Genomic DNA, 14,667 nt, shown 5'->3' with positions numbered 1-14,667 from the left:
GAAAAGTGCATTAGAGAAGCTAAAGACGTGTATTATACTCGACAGTTACGATAGACGTAGCATCATCATAGCTAACATTTGTAGTATTATTCACAACTTCACTACAAACTACTACGGCGGAAATAGGCAATCGACAAAGTTACAGTACGATGAATTCAGCATTTCATTTTAGACGTAGCCTAGTCTAGAATTGCACACTGGATCTTGTCCAATCTGTAATAGCCTTCGCGCCGGCTAGCCTGAACGATGCTAACAGTGATATTCCGAGTAAGTTATCACGATGTATACGCAAAGTTAGATCCTCTACAAGCTAGCCAAAATGATCGAACGAGAGCATTAGTTGTTCGCTGACCACGTAGCCTATACCGAAATGTCAGTTCCATTACGACGTGTCAGTAAATAATGCTTGGTAAACTTACATAATTACTTTCTTGAGGAATAGTTCCTTGTCCTCTGGTGACACTTTGTCGCTAGGGAAGGCCGGATCTTGTAAGGCTGCTCCTAACCACTGACGAGCATTGACCTGCTGCGCTACCAGCTTCTTGAGCGGCTCGCTAAGCTTGTCGAGTTCGCTTCTCGCTGCCTTGCCTCCGATGTTCTGTATGAGTGATTCGGACAACCTAGGGCCTAGATATGTTATCGCGTTTTCTACAATAGCTGTAGTGTTCTCATCGGTTGTTCGGAGTGAAATAAATGTAGACTAATGCCCGTACAGTCAGTTTTACCAATACTTCTTATACCTCCAATGATGACTAACCCAGAAATCGGCCGCTGCTGCTTTGGGTAATGGTTCATTTCCATTTAGTAGCTTAATGGCAAACATGAAGAGGAACTCAAGCATATTTGCGGGTTGGGACATAAGTATCTCTGGGCGCTTCGACATAACTCTCTGGGCAAATTCAATACCATACTGTGCCAGCTCAGGATCTTGCTCGGGTTCTACAATAACGTTAATGATATATCATAAGTGAGGTATCGTTCGATAGCCGCACAAAGACCCATAAAGGAGCTATCGGTACCTTAAATACTAGAATAGCTACTCACCTGAAAGCTGACTTAGTAGGCTAAAAACCCATGGTAAGAGTTGACTGAGGACCTCTGATATGCAATTCTTTTGGTTTCCGCTGCTAAGAGACGTGATAAATACACTTGCTGTATTAACCACTGTAGCAACACGATTATTCCACCTGCTCGTGATGAACTCGGTGACCATCTGTGGAGGAAATACGAACGGTCCCGGCTCAGTTTCTGAGAAGCCGGCACGAAGGATACTACAGATAACGTCGATAACTTCGCTATTACACGAAAATGTCTCCTTAAGCCGAACTAGAATGCTCTAAAACCACTATCAGCTACCTCTTTCAAAACGACGCAGAACATACTTACCATGATATCAATTTGTATCTGTTGCAGGTCAGAATTGGATGACACTTGAGTACCTTCGTCGTCAGCTTCCAGGTCTACAAGGGCTTCAGAGGGCGCCTGAATTCCCTTGGCGATGCTACAAAGGCAGCGAAGAGCTCGAGTGGCTAGATTCAATGATATTTCAGATGCAGGAACGGGTGCGTCCGGGCGCTGTGCAAAATCATAGGCTCGTATTATCACCTATTCTATATTAGAAACCAATTATCACCGACTAAGGCACACTACTCTCGTTTCTAACACCGCAAAACTTACCGGATTATCAGGAGGCAAGAGAGATCCTTCGCCATAAGATGAGAGTTGCAAACTGGTCTCAACATCTACCCCGACCATGGTGAGCAACCTCTTAAAGGCGTTCGCCTTCCGCGTATCCTCGGGGACTGCCTGTATGATCGATGCAATAGCACCAACAACCCTCTCTTCGGCTAACGAGTCAAGTTCACTACTGCGTAGTGTTGCGTATTGTTCGAGGAAAGTATCAACTTCAGGTGTTAAAATTGATCGACAGGATGAGCAGAGTGTGTAGATCGATTTCGACGAAGGCAGTGCAAGATGCCTATCGCCTACCGCGCTAAAGAGTAAATTTAGAGCAGCGGGTAAGAACTCTGCGTGATGGCCAAAGTATTCTGAGTAACGTTCTATGAGGGAGAGACACGTCTGTCTCGCCCGGACGGGTACCACGCTCTGCCCCTGACATAATAAATCAAATAACGACGAGCCGAATATTTGAGTTAATATGTCATCGAATAAACTTTCATCTGGCAGACAATCAGATAGAGAGCCTAAACAAAAGGCCGCAGCTTCAAGCTCCGCCCAGGCTGATCTTGGTAAGGCTTCCAGCATGTTTTTCGCAAAGATGGAGACCAACTCTTTACCAATTATCGTATACACGGACTGTAGAAAATCGGCAACATCTTTTCGCGCATCTCCAAAGGCGACTCTTTCCGTAGAGTCCCAAGAATTATAAATGGTGATGTGAGGATACTGTATCTTGCGCGAACTCTCTGAGACGGCTTGCATTATTTGCAATACCGGTGGTTTATCCCACTGCCTATCTCTAGTTGAGTCTTCGTATAAAGTCCCTGCTAGGATTTCAACGAATGTCCCCCAGAATTCGAGAGCTGGAACGAATATCTTATCATCCACCCCGGGGTACCCCTTTGCGCTCAACAAGCCGACCAGCATAGCAAGGAAACGTTGGGCTCTTTCGTTGGTTCCATCTACCAAATCTATTGCCTGTGCATTACCGAAGGACAGCATAAAAAGTCCAAAATGAACGTCGTCGTCATCCATCTCCTCACTCTCGATTAGACTACGATATCTACCCCGGGCCCAGTCACTTTCAAAAACCGAGTATAGGGATTCGATGTGATCTCCAACAAAGAATGATGGCCAATCTTCTAAAGCCTCAGTAAGAAGCCCAACGGCAACGTCATATAATTCGGCGTGAGGGAGACAGTTGATAACAGGGCCAACTAGTTTCCGAAACTGCTGGATTAATGGCTGCTTGGAACTTCGTTGGACATATTGGAGCCATGCTTGCAGACAACTTATCGAGTCCGCCGGACGGGTATTGCGGTCGCTAACAGGTTTAATACCATAAACCAAGAGTACCACAACGTCAGCGGCATTATTCGCCAGCCGCTCATGTAGGGGGATATACTTGACAGGCTTGGCGTCAATCTTCTCTGCTTCACTAGGCAAGATTTGTGCAAACCACGACACCGCGTATAAGTTTTCAACATCCAATGACTGGACTATATCCTCATAGGGAGAGGCATAATCAGCATCTTCGATAGGTACATAGATGCGGCTATCTAAGCAATATGAAAGATGGTGTATGCATCTGGGCCAGGTATGCGAGTAGTGGATAAAGTAGGTGACTAGAGTACTGCAAAGTTTCTTAACGACGAAACCCGCCGTTCCATCTCTCAGGGAAGTGATAAGGAAACCGATGAGTTTCTGAAGAACGGATACTGAGTCCTCATCCGATAAACTATCTACGAGTGAGCAACAGAAGTTTCGGACAACCTATCAGAGAATTACCTTTCGGTATTTAATTTCACGGTGAATGTTAATGCACCAAAAAACTTGACATTTTGATCTGGTCGACTTAGTAGGCCATCTGCAAGTTGCCACCCACCAGGAGACTTTTGGAGGGTCTGAAGGATTTCTTGGATACGGGAGATAGTTTGAGGGGGGTTTGGCTTATACAGCTCATGAACCAACTATGAAGAGTATTAATATAATAGTCTAAGAAATCTGAATATGCTAACTTACATGCTCGACTTCAGGTAGAGTAATAGTTTCAATCGATATGTTTTCCATGGTCGTTTTGGTTTTCGTGAGATGCCTCATCCATATCGGGAAACTAACGAGTTGCAAGGTTTGGTTATGGAATTTGAAGACAGCCAATTCATCCGTGCGCGAGAGGCCAGATGCTTGTAGAATCAAAGAGACGAGGCTGAGATACGTGTTAATCGAGAGTCCCCTGTAGAAAAAATAAAAAAAAATACATATAACAAATTTGACAGATTAACGACGTACTTATTCTCTACCTTGAATACTCATAGGTAAAGTAAAGAGGCTATAGACCAATTCTAATTCACTATTAGGCTTCTCTAAGTGTAACAGGAGCCAAGAATTGAGATAAATGGATGAGTGATTGGAATTCGCTATCCGCTTTGCTTTAAACGTTAGTAAACCTGGAAGGTACCAGCAAACTTATACATAAGGTACAAGGGCTTAGTGCCCAATTTTGATAGTGGGGTTTCTGTATAATATGGAGGTACATACGTGTACCGTCGCGTGAGAGGCACGGATGCTTTGCACATGCCGGTAAGTATAGAACTTAAATTGTATCATATTATTTTCCGAAGTCAACCCATATTCTGTGTATCCAACAGAATTAATTGTTTAATTCCGAAGTACCGATGGGGAATATCCACTTTAGGAGTACATTAGATACTTTCAACCCACCAAAGTTCTCCATCCCACCTTTTCTTAAGTCACCTCAAGATCTAACTTCTCTAACCTTAGCAACTTCATCTACCGTTCAATGAAAAGCGTCAACTAAGAGTATTTACTACAGATACTGGATTCTAATGGATACGACTCCTTAATAATACAATTAAAGCCTCTCGGATTTTTTCAAAGCTATTTACGCTTAGGCTTGTGGTATCTTAAAGTTGGTTCCCTAAGCTAGACTCTGCTGGGTTGCGGCAGTTGGTGTTCGGCAATATCGTTACAGTTGATGCCGATAGGAATTTCTTTGTCTTCTTGCGCATTGTATATGCCTTCGAGGACTACGTTTTCATCTATCGTTAAGATACCTAAACTCGGATCTCGACTGTGGAATCTTCGGGCTTCACCGACGACTACGTTACGCCCGATATATCGGTTTCAGAGCACTGCTACAGCCATCAATATGGAAAAGGTCGACACAACCGCTCGTCTTACCGAGCTCCGCAAGCTTATGAGCGAGAAAAAAGTTGACGTGTATAGTAGGCTAGCCAATGCATAATATTCTTGACTTCCTTGGGTTTTGGCGACTGACGATTTTCTTAAGTCGTCCCGTCCGAGGATAGCCACTCTTCCGAGTATATTGCTCCGTGTGATGCTCGACGTGCCTTCATCTCCGGATTCACTGGGTCTGCAGGCTGCGCTGTTATTACTCACGAGAAAGCTGCCTTGGCTACAGATGGTCGATACTTTAATCAAGCATCTAAGCAGCTTGACGACAACTGGCACCTATTGAAACAAGGTCTCCAGGATGTTCCAACCTGGCAGGAATGGTCTGCAGAACAGGCTGCCGATGGTAAAATTGTGGCTGTAGATCCAACCTTATTGACGAGTGGCGCTGCCAAGAAGCTCTCGGAGAAGATCAAGAAGAGCGGAGGCAAGGATCTAGCACCGGTTGAAGTGAATTTGGTTGATATAGTTTGGGGTGCTGATCGACCGTCTCGACCCAACGAACCTATAATTGTTCTGAGCGAGAAATTTAACGGAAAGGATGTCAAGACGAAGCTTACCGAACTTCGAAAGGAGCTCGAGAAGAAAAACTCGATTGGATTCGTCGTGTCTATGCTTGATGAAATTGCTTGGCTCTTTAACCTTCGAGGAAACGACATTCCATATAACCCGGTCTTCTTCTCGTACGCTATCGTGACTGCCGATGAGGCTACGCTATACGTCGACTCCTCCAAGCTAAGCAGCGAGGGCCAATCCTACCTTGCAGAGAACGGCGTTGTTATCAAGCCATATGAAGATATCTTTAACGACGCCTCCGTGCTTCGCCAATCAATCGAAATCAAGGAGTCGGGAGAAGCCACCAAGAAGATTCTTATCTCGAATCGGGCATCGTGGGCTTTGAAGCGAGCGCTTGGTGGCGAAGATACGGTGGATGAGATTCGAAGCCCCGTAGGCGATTCCAAGGCCGTGAAAAACGAATCCGAGTTGGAAGGAATGAGAGCATGCCACATCAGAGATGGTGCCGCTCTAATTGAGTACTTCGCTTGGCTTGAAGACCAGCTTATAGCAAAGAAGGCGACCATTGATGAAGTTGTAGCTGCGGATAAACTCGAAGCTCTACGTGCGAAACAGAAGGACTTTGTTGGCCTTTCTTTCCCCACGATATCATCGACAGGGCCAAAGTAAGTATACGTATTTCTGAGACTGTATCATGGCCTAGCGATTCTAACTAACCCCCTTTAGCGCCGCCGTTATTCACTACAAGCCGGAGCCTGGAAGCTGTTCAATCATTGATCCTAATGCCGTTTACCTGTGTGATTCCGGGGCTCAGTATCTCGATGGTACTACAGACACAACTCGAACATTACACTTTGCCAATCCTACTGAGGCTGAGATCGAAGCTTACACGCTCACGTTGAAAGGAAACATCGCCCTAGATAGGGTTGTGTTCCCTAAGGGAACGACAGGCTTCGCACTAGATGTTCTTGCACGCCAACATCTATGGGTATGTCTAAACCTTTCGCTCTACAAACTGCCAACTTTACTTACTCGGTGATTTAGCTTCAAGGACTTGACTACCGTCACGGTACTGGTCATGGTGTTGGTTCGTATCTGAACGTGCACGAAGGACCAATCGGTATCGGTACGAGAGTGCAGTACTCAGAGGTTTCTCTATCTGCTGGAAATGTCATCTCCAACGAGCCCGGCTATTACGAGGACGGTTCATTCGGTATTCGTATCGAGAACATCATCATGGTCAAGGAAGTACAGACCAAGTACAAATTCGGCGATAAGCCATACCTCGGCTTCGAGCATGTTACCATGGTGCCGTACTGCCGCAAACTCATCGACCCTAATCTTCTGACAAGCGAAGAGAAGGCATGGCTAAATGACTACAACGCTGACATCTGGAATAAGACGAAAGGGTACTTCGAGAATGATGGATTAACTACAGAGTGGCTGAAGAGGGAAACACAACCTTTCTGAAATGGAGGTAAACTTCCCTTTCCGATTCTAATCTGTCCGTTGCTATCTATGTAGATGCCAAAGGTACATAAAGAGCTAGAATTGCATAAAAGCAGACATTGCGAAGAATAGTCCGAAAGATAAATTAAATGCTGGATTCTTCTCCAATGCGCTTAATATACGTGAATTTCCCAACCGTTGCTTTAACTTCAGCTGTTTTACTAAATCAAGACCGTATCTTGAAGCCACCTAGACGATGTTAGAGCTAGTTAAGATGTTTAAGATGAATTTTCTAAGCTACGCACCTGAACGACCACCGCGGCGAGACCTACAAGTAACACCAACGTCCGCGAGAAAGCACTGATAAGGAGTCCTGAAATAAACCCTACCATCCTGCTTAGCTTTAAAAGTATATGGGTACGCCTAACCTGGACTAACCTGTAATGCTCCCACCAGAAAGCTGTTTCAAGAGGTCGGGATCTAATCTCTCTTTCGTAGGACGACTGCTCATTGGTCGTGGGGTATCTCTCGCGTCCATTCTCAACTTTGGCTGTCTGAACGTCGCCATACTCGTTCCAAGGGAGAGGCCAATGATGCCGGCGCCGAGGGCATGACGCGGCATGAAGGTCCGTGTTCGTGTGAGTAGTCGTGCCGACATCTTGAATTGGAGGTTTCTTTTCTCTACGTATAAGTCTTTGAGTAGGTGCTTAAGGTAGTGTGAGGCGAGAGCTATGTATATATATGTATATCCGACCAATTATAAGCTTTTTAAGATTTGTATGATTTGATTTAAAATAGATACGGTTTAAATAGAATTGACGAATGTGGCCTGTATTAATGGGAGCTTCGGATTGCTTTTTTTCTAGCTATTGACTGACGTCACTCTATTGCGGTTATGCAGCTATGCATGCCAACAGTTCAACGCCGCACATTTAGCTTCTGCTGGTTCCACCGCTAAAATCCCCTAGAATCTCCTCCACATAGGCCCCAAAATTCACGGAACTTCGGGAGAGTTTTTCTTTTTAGCTCATGCACGACGATATAATTCTTCCATCGCCTCAGCCTTGTCCAGGTTAGAGGAGTTGTCGATATCGCAAGTACGAGCATTATATTCCGACTGACTGTATTGCGGGCTTATAGAAAAGCATCGTGGTATCAAATTTAAAATGCAAAACCTGACCGTTTCCCCTCCTGCTTAGGCGGGTCACCTCTCTTACTCCTAAAACGCCAGTTCACTTTCCCCTGACCCAACCGGCTGAACGCCCTGGTATCTAATCGCCTCGTCTCCCCGTCAACAGACCGCTCTTTATACACGCCTCCCTCTGCAGGTAAGTGGCCTTAGCCGATGCAGGGATGCCGACTTTCGCGGGTGCAAGAACCCGCTGTATCATTTCGATAGGCATTATTTGCTACGGTTTTTCTTTAGCCAAGGCCGCCCCATACGCCACGTATTCTTCTCGCGAGCTGGATATCTTTCTGCATGATGGTAACTCGTTTCGCATGGATGGCGCATAGATTCGAGTCCTCGAATAAGTGGACAAGGAAAGCCTCGGCTGCTTCCTGGAGCGCTAATATAGCCTGCGATTGCCATCGCATGCCTTCGTCTACTGGTCGCATAGTTAAAGCTATTTCTCGAACCTGGATATCGGTTAGCATATACTACTCTTGAAGCTAATTATATCCAAGGAGAACATACGAGTCGGGAGAAAGGTAGTTTTCGTAGTAGCAGATCAGTGTTGTTTTGCAGCCTTCGGATTTCCCTCAGCGCAACCGTTCCTGGTCTGTATCTTCTTCTTCGAGGGTAAGGAATTGGATCGCCAGCTACAGATCAATTAGCTATTGCAGCTTCAAGCTGGTATTAGCTTATAGACTTACGTTGTACTCTTGATGCTAAAGAGCCTCCACCTCGTCCTCCTCGTCCACCACCGCGACCTCCACCGCGACCCCGATTCATTTTTGGACTAGTAAATACGGTATGCTAGCGTAAAGAAAAGGTGCGAGAGTCTTTTGGTGCTAATGCGACAATTATGCGACTTGGTATAGCGCACAATGGGTATCTTGCGTCGAGGTAACTAGGTTTAAAGAAATTGGAGTATAGTCGAAGAATAGGTATTATAGGTGAAAGCCGTCTTGTCAAAGAGAACCAAGGTTTGTTGCGTTGAGTAACAAACGGTATTAGAAGTAGCGTATTAACTATGAAAGAAAGAGGGAAGAAAGAATGTAGCATGAACCCGGTTTACGAAGAATAATATGGGAGTGCGGAAATGGTAAAAATCGAAGTGGCTGGGAAATTCAATTCGCAACTTCCTACTCTAGATCCATGGGACGCGACTTGAGCACGCCCCGCGACACGCGACCCAGCCATTTCAATTAAAACCCCTGCAAATCTTAAAACTAGTGGGTCCTATGGTGTACCCCTGGCGTATCCTCACAATTCAATGAAATTAGCTGAAGAAGTTTCTAGTGTACATAGCCACAAGCAAGCCACAGCTTTTATTTTAGGTACGTACCTTCTATAGAAGTCACGTCATTTGATTCACGGGAAAATGCAAGATTATGATATAATTCATTTAACCGACAAATAAGATCTTGTGCCATCTGTAACCTCTAATTGCTAGCATTTTTAGTGGACTACGTAACCTATCCATGCGTTAGTTCCGAACAGATCAATCCTCCGATAAGGCCAGATTAGCAGTGGGCTGAGGAGGCAATCCCGCCATCGTCTTAAACCTACAACATCAAACTTCCTTTGAAACCTTTCTTTCTTCTTTTTTCCCTCTTGCTGCTCATCCTGTGTAATCTTTAACGCATACAGTTAATACATTGTCCTTTTTTTGAGGTTAAGAGCCTAAATAAATCTATTGCCCACGTTCCCTATACAACCGACGGTCGCAATTCGATATGGATCAGATGATTCCTGGTGATGGGGGCCGAAACCCACTTGAAGCCTGGTTCTGGGAGATGCCCATATGTACGAGGTGGTGGACGACCGCGACTGTTTTGACAAGTGCTCTGGTTCAATGCCAAATGGTCACTCCGTTCCAACTATTCTATAGTGTTCGCACCGTATTTCAGAAAGGAGAGGTAAGAATTCCATGTGTCCCGACAAAGGGAACCAAGATGGTTGTTGGCTTGCTAACCTGTTCAACTTATAGTATTGGCGATTATTGACTACATTCCTATACTTTGGACCGTTCTCGTTCGATCTCCTTTTCCATGTATACTTCCTCCAACGTTACTCTCGGCTCCTTGAAGAGTCATCTGGCCGGTCGCCAGCTCATTTCTCCTGGTTAATGGTATATACCATGGCCTTCCTTATCGTTCTATCTCCATTTGTGTCGATGCCATTCCTCGGCCATCCGTTATCGTCAACCCTAGTCTATATCTGGTCCCGACGAAACCCAGATACTCAGTTAAGCTTATTGGGCTTGTTTGTGTTCACAGCACCGTATCTTCCCTGGGTATTGATGAGTTTCAGCCTTATTATGCATGGGACTGTACCTAAGGATGAGATCATGGGGGTTGTTATAGGCCATATCTGGTATTTCTTCTCGGATGTGTACCCCCCTATGCATAACGGTTCGCGACCTCTTGACCCGCCAATGTGGTGGCGTCGACTCTTTGAGGGCCGACAGCAGAGGGACGAGACAGCTGATGCGATTAATAATGAATTCGCAGTAGCAGGAGGTCCAGAACTTGCTGCAGCTGACTTGCGATAAGCAAGAACAACATAACTGGATTCAGATAGTGTTAGAAGGCTATCATTCACTCATTCCTAGCGTTTTAGGTCAGATTCCAATGGCATTCGGTTAAAGTGGCGTTATTCAAGGGACGATACGGGGCGTTGAAGGTTAATACAGAACAAAACATGGCAACAATACAGATGATGCCTTTTGTACATACTGTTCAGCCAACTTTTTGCGTTGAATGTCTATAAGGTCTGGAATTACTTGTTTAGCCTACCTACAGTGGCGTTCAATAGAAAACTATTGCGTTAGAAATCATGGAGTAATAGAAAATTCCTATCAACTTCCATCTGTTTTGGTCGTCTGCCTTTTAACTATAAATTATATTATATTAATTTATGTTTAAGACATAAGAGTTAGCTTTAACCTGTAGTAGCTAGAGTATTTAAAGATTGAATTTACTATTATAAATAAGTCTATTAGCCCCTTAGTTCTATTGCATCATGCAATGAGTCTTCACCGAACCAAAGAATCGCTTTCATAGGTTTAATTACATACATAGTATAACGTCTTAATACTACTATATCCACAGATAAAGATTCTATATATTATAGCCTGCTTTATAGGACGCCAACTAAGCTATTTCCGCCAATGAGCATCTTACTTTTAGAAATGGCGGGATAAAGCTTTGGACCCCACCAAAAAGGGAAAGAAAAATGAGAAATGCCCGGCTCTCCGACGTCACACCCTTCCCACCTGCAACTCAGCTGCTGGCGCCATCGCGAATTGGGGGCTTATATACGAAAGACGGCCACCCAAAATTATTTAATAACCACCTTTTCAAGTTTTTTTTATCCCTTTCTTCAATTTGCATAAATCATTCAAGTATATAAAATTCTAATTCAACTTCTCATTGCGGATTTAAACACTATTGAAAATGCGAGCATACTTGTACGATAACGCTCCTGTAAGTCATCAGATAAAAAAATAAAAAAAAGTGCCCCTCATCACATCATCGCGGGATGTTTTCGCGAAAGCGCCCACTCGCATAGTTCAACAGACTGCTGCGAACTTACGATGTAGCACGACTACGTGATACTGACAACCAAACAGGGCGACCAGCGACTACCGCACGACTCTGGTAAGGGCGTAGATGCTGCCGCCTTGGAGAAATTAGGCGTGCTATACTTCCGGTACCCAGAGGTGTCGGCCGTCGATGAGCTGGCAAGCAAGCGCGGGTACAAGAACCGTGACGAAATCACAGTCTCCCCCGAGAAGATGGGCGATATATATGAGGAGAAGGTTAAGTCCTTCTTCCACGAGCACTTGCACGAGGATGAAGAGATCAGATATATCCGCGACGGCCAGGGGTACTTCGACGTGCGAAGCAAGGGCGACGAGTGGGTGCGCATCCAGCTTGAGAAGGACGACTTGATCATCTTGCCTCCGGGTATCTACCACAGGTTCACTACTGATGAGAGCAACGTATGTTATATTCCTTCTCTAGTATATATATATATATATATATATGCATCGAGAAATCTAATGTCTGTGCTAGTATATCCAAGCTATGCGCCTTTTCAAGGACGAACCCAAGTGGACGCCGCTAAACAGGTCCGGCGAGCTAGATGAGAACCAGTTCCGCAAGGAGTACGTTTCGCATTACCTGAACTAGGTCAAGTGGTGGTGATGCAAAGGGTTACGAAGTTACGTGTTCTACGGGTGGTCTAGCGGATGTAGCGGTAGCAATACTCGAGTCTTAGGCGTGCTAGTTCTTTTGTTGATAGAAGATCCCTCGACGATATCACGAATTAGAAAAAAAAAATGAATATTGCGTAATTTTAGTTTAAGCACTTCGTATTAAAATACATGAAGCTTTTTTATATTATTACGATGAATTCTCATTAACCTGGGAGTAAAGTCTCACCAGAGGAACTATTTTTATAAAACGCTCAAAATAGCACAAGCCTTACGTACCTAAGTTCAATAATCTCGGCAATGAGATTGCGGGGATTATTATTAAATGTGTATACCCCAGCTAGAACCCCAACTTCTCTCCCCCTTCCAAAAAAAGACCCCGTTAGATGATGCCGTGCGCCTCGGAACAGACGAATGGGAACCGCGAAATGATGAGCTTACTCCCCAAACCGCAGTCAACCGATCATGGACTCTAGATCCGCGTCCGAAGTCGCTCACCCGTCGCCGGCGGCCAGCACCTCCGCCAGCACGCCCAAGGGGAAATTGCTGCTCCCGGCTAGCTGCGAGCCTCCGCTGCCGAACGCGCCGAGGAAGCAGCTCGTATGGATTGTAAGTTAGCTATTCGTATTGCTAATTCAGAGTGTTATATATCTTCATAAGGTATCTAGTTATAGGAATGGGACTAATTGAATTGCTAATTAGGTCTTTGGCGGCACTGGCCATATGGGCCGCTCGCTGGTCAAATGCGCGCTGGCGCGGGGTGATTTGGTAACGGATGTAGGACGCACGTTTGAGAGCTCGCCTGAGGAGATGTCGGGTCAACATGAGAATTGTCTTGGCCTGCTGTGCGATGTGCGCGCACGGCAGAGTGTAGCACAAGTCATTGAGCGGACGTTGGATCACTTCGGTCGCATCGACGTGGTGGCTAACTGCTCAGGATACGGCGTGATTGGAGCATGCGAGGATCAGGACGAGCATGAGATTCGCAACCAGTTCGAGACTAACTTCATGGGCACTCTACATATCATCCAGGCCACTCTTCCTTACTTCCGCCAGCAGAATTGCGGGCGTTATCTCATCTTTAGCTCTACGAGTGGAGCCTTGGGTGTACCTGGACTAGGCCCTTACTGCGCGACCAAGTACGCGGTAGAAGGGCTGATCGAAGCGATGCTCTATGAGATCGACTCGTTTAACGTGAAGGCTACTCTAGTAGAGCCGGGATTAGTAAGGCGCGACGAACCGGATGCTGAAGCCAATCCGCTGCCGACATGGGGTCACTTCCTCATCAAACAGCCAAGCGAGGCATACGGGCACTCGTCGTCGCCGGCGCTGCATGCGAAGCGCATGGTACAATGGCTCGGGGACCGACAACCGACAAGCGCGGTTAAGTGCGCCGAGTTAGTGTGGCAGCTAGCACACTGCTCGTATCCGCCCCTACGCCTCGTTCTCGGTAGCTACGCCATCGAAAGTATTCGGGACCGCCTTAGATCTGTCACGGAAGAGCTCGAGGACTGGAAGCATCTTAACTATCCTGCAGCGCCTGATACCGAGGCCGCTGCTGCTTCGGCAGAGAAGAATGAGAAGGATGACGATACGGGGGATTCGAATGTTGAGATGCAGGATCATGCTACTTAGGCTTGGGAACTTGGATTGGCTACTTTGGGCTAGAATAGGGGGTTACGTGGACATTTCACGTTGTCGTTGAGAATATAGCACGAACTGGTTACATAGAAAGCTCAAACACACTATTTGGCATGGGCGTTAGTTGGGCGTGTTACTATATTGCTAGGTACTGAATTATAAAACTTGTTTGAGGTTATTTAGGTAGTTAATTAGTTAACATTAGCGAAGATTCCTATTTGTCAATTATAGTTTGTCTGAATAGGAGAGCCAACCGCAAACATGCTGTTGCTGGCTTGTAATAATTCAGACAGGTGAATGAATAAAAACAGCGATATGTATCACTCGAGGCTTAACATTTAAATGAGAGAACCCTGATTGGCTTTTTGTACGGGAACATTGATGATTCTAAATTTACAACGCCAAGACAAAACTAAGATTGTATAGCTAGCGTACAAGCCTCATCTTAGACGCCACATGTGATTGTAGAGTCTACCTACCTATGTATCTGTGTAGTCCTGCATTTTATCTCGAGGTCTGTCTACCTGCACGCGGTAAATTACCCTTGATTAATGTAATAAAAAATCCTTTGGCACGCGTCCGTAAGAAACCTCCGCTGAAGATTTTCTTTTTTTTTATGTTTCAATTTCATACTTGACTTTTTCTGTCTTGGAATTTTTGATTCACCCTATAAAAAGATAAATTAGGTAAACCCTTTCCCGGTTTCGATTTATTTTCTGCGGACCCTTCGAATCTACAAAAATACTTGGTCGCAATCTACGCGTTAATCGGCTCCACAGTTTCC

At 45.3% G+C, this 14,667-nt stretch overlaps 6 protein-coding genes across 6 annotated transcripts; 4 read left to right on the top strand and 2 right to left on the bottom strand.

The window, feature by feature from the left end:
* Positions 1-275: 275 nt before the first annotated feature.
* Positions 276-3,750, bottom strand: GL218_04360 (uncharacterized protein; the record flags this gene model as incomplete). Its single annotated transcript, XM_033580960.1, has 8 exons — positions 276-360; positions 420-700; positions 758-939; positions 1,045-1,336; positions 1,387-1,605; positions 1,678-3,418; positions 3,469-3,650; positions 3,703-3,750. 8 exons carry the CDS (start codon positions 3,748-3,750, stop codon positions 276-278), a joined length of 3,030 nt encoding a protein of 1,009 aa, XP_033435606.1.
* A 964-nt stretch (positions 3,751-4,714) lies between these two features.
* Positions 4,715-6,879, top strand: GL218_04359 (putative Xaa-Pro aminopeptidase P; the record flags this gene model as incomplete). Its single annotated transcript, XM_033580959.1, has 4 exons — positions 4,715-4,925; positions 4,991-6,074; positions 6,136-6,397; positions 6,454-6,879. 4 exons carry the CDS (start codon positions 4,715-4,717, stop codon positions 6,877-6,879), a joined length of 1,983 nt encoding a protein of 660 aa, XP_033435950.1.
* A 75-nt stretch (positions 6,880-6,954) lies between these two features.
* GL218_04358 (uncharacterized protein) lies at positions 6,955-7,516 on the bottom strand (the record flags this gene model as incomplete). The annotated part of the gene is made up of 3 exons (XM_033580958.1): positions 6,955-7,107; positions 7,164-7,243; positions 7,297-7,516. 3 exons carry the CDS (start codon positions 7,514-7,516, stop codon positions 6,955-6,957), a joined length of 453 nt encoding a protein of 150 aa, XP_033435949.1.
* A 2,243-nt stretch (positions 7,517-9,759) lies between these two features.
* GL218_04356 (Derlin-2) lies at positions 9,760-10,577 on the top strand (the record flags this gene model as incomplete). The annotated part of the gene is made up of 2 exons (XM_033580957.1): positions 9,760-9,942; positions 10,014-10,577. The coding sequence occupies 2 exons, from the start codon at positions 9,760-9,762 to the stop codon at positions 10,575-10,577; spliced, it is 747 nt and encodes a 248-aa protein (XP_033435958.1).
* A 904-nt stretch (positions 10,578-11,481) lies between these two features.
* Positions 11,482-12,219, top strand: GL218_04355 (1,2-dihydroxy-3-keto-5-methylthiopentene dioxygenase; the record flags this gene model as incomplete). Its single annotated transcript, XM_033580956.1, has 3 exons — positions 11,482-11,511; positions 11,658-12,029; positions 12,103-12,219. 3 exons carry the CDS (start codon positions 11,482-11,484, stop codon positions 12,217-12,219), a joined length of 519 nt encoding a protein of 172 aa, XP_033435957.1.
* Positions 12,220-12,707: 488 nt separating this feature from the next.
* On the top strand, positions 12,708-13,877 carry GL218_04354 (uncharacterized protein; the record flags this gene model as incomplete). The annotated part of the gene is made up of 2 exons (XM_033580955.1): positions 12,708-12,851; positions 12,945-13,877. The coding sequence occupies 2 exons, from the start codon at positions 12,708-12,710 to the stop codon at positions 13,875-13,877; spliced, it is 1,077 nt and encodes a 358-aa protein (XP_033435956.1).
* Between the last annotated feature and the right edge of the window lie 790 nt (positions 13,878-14,667).

This window comes from Daldinia childiae, assembly GCF_008694065.1.
Source record: "Daldinia childiae strain JS-1345 chromosome Unknown Scaffold4, whole genome shotgun sequence".
Lineage (NCBI taxonomy): Eukaryota > Fungi > Ascomycota > Sordariomycetes > Xylariales > Hypoxylaceae > Daldinia > Daldinia childiae.
This window is presented reverse-complemented; position numbering and strand designations above follow the sequence as displayed.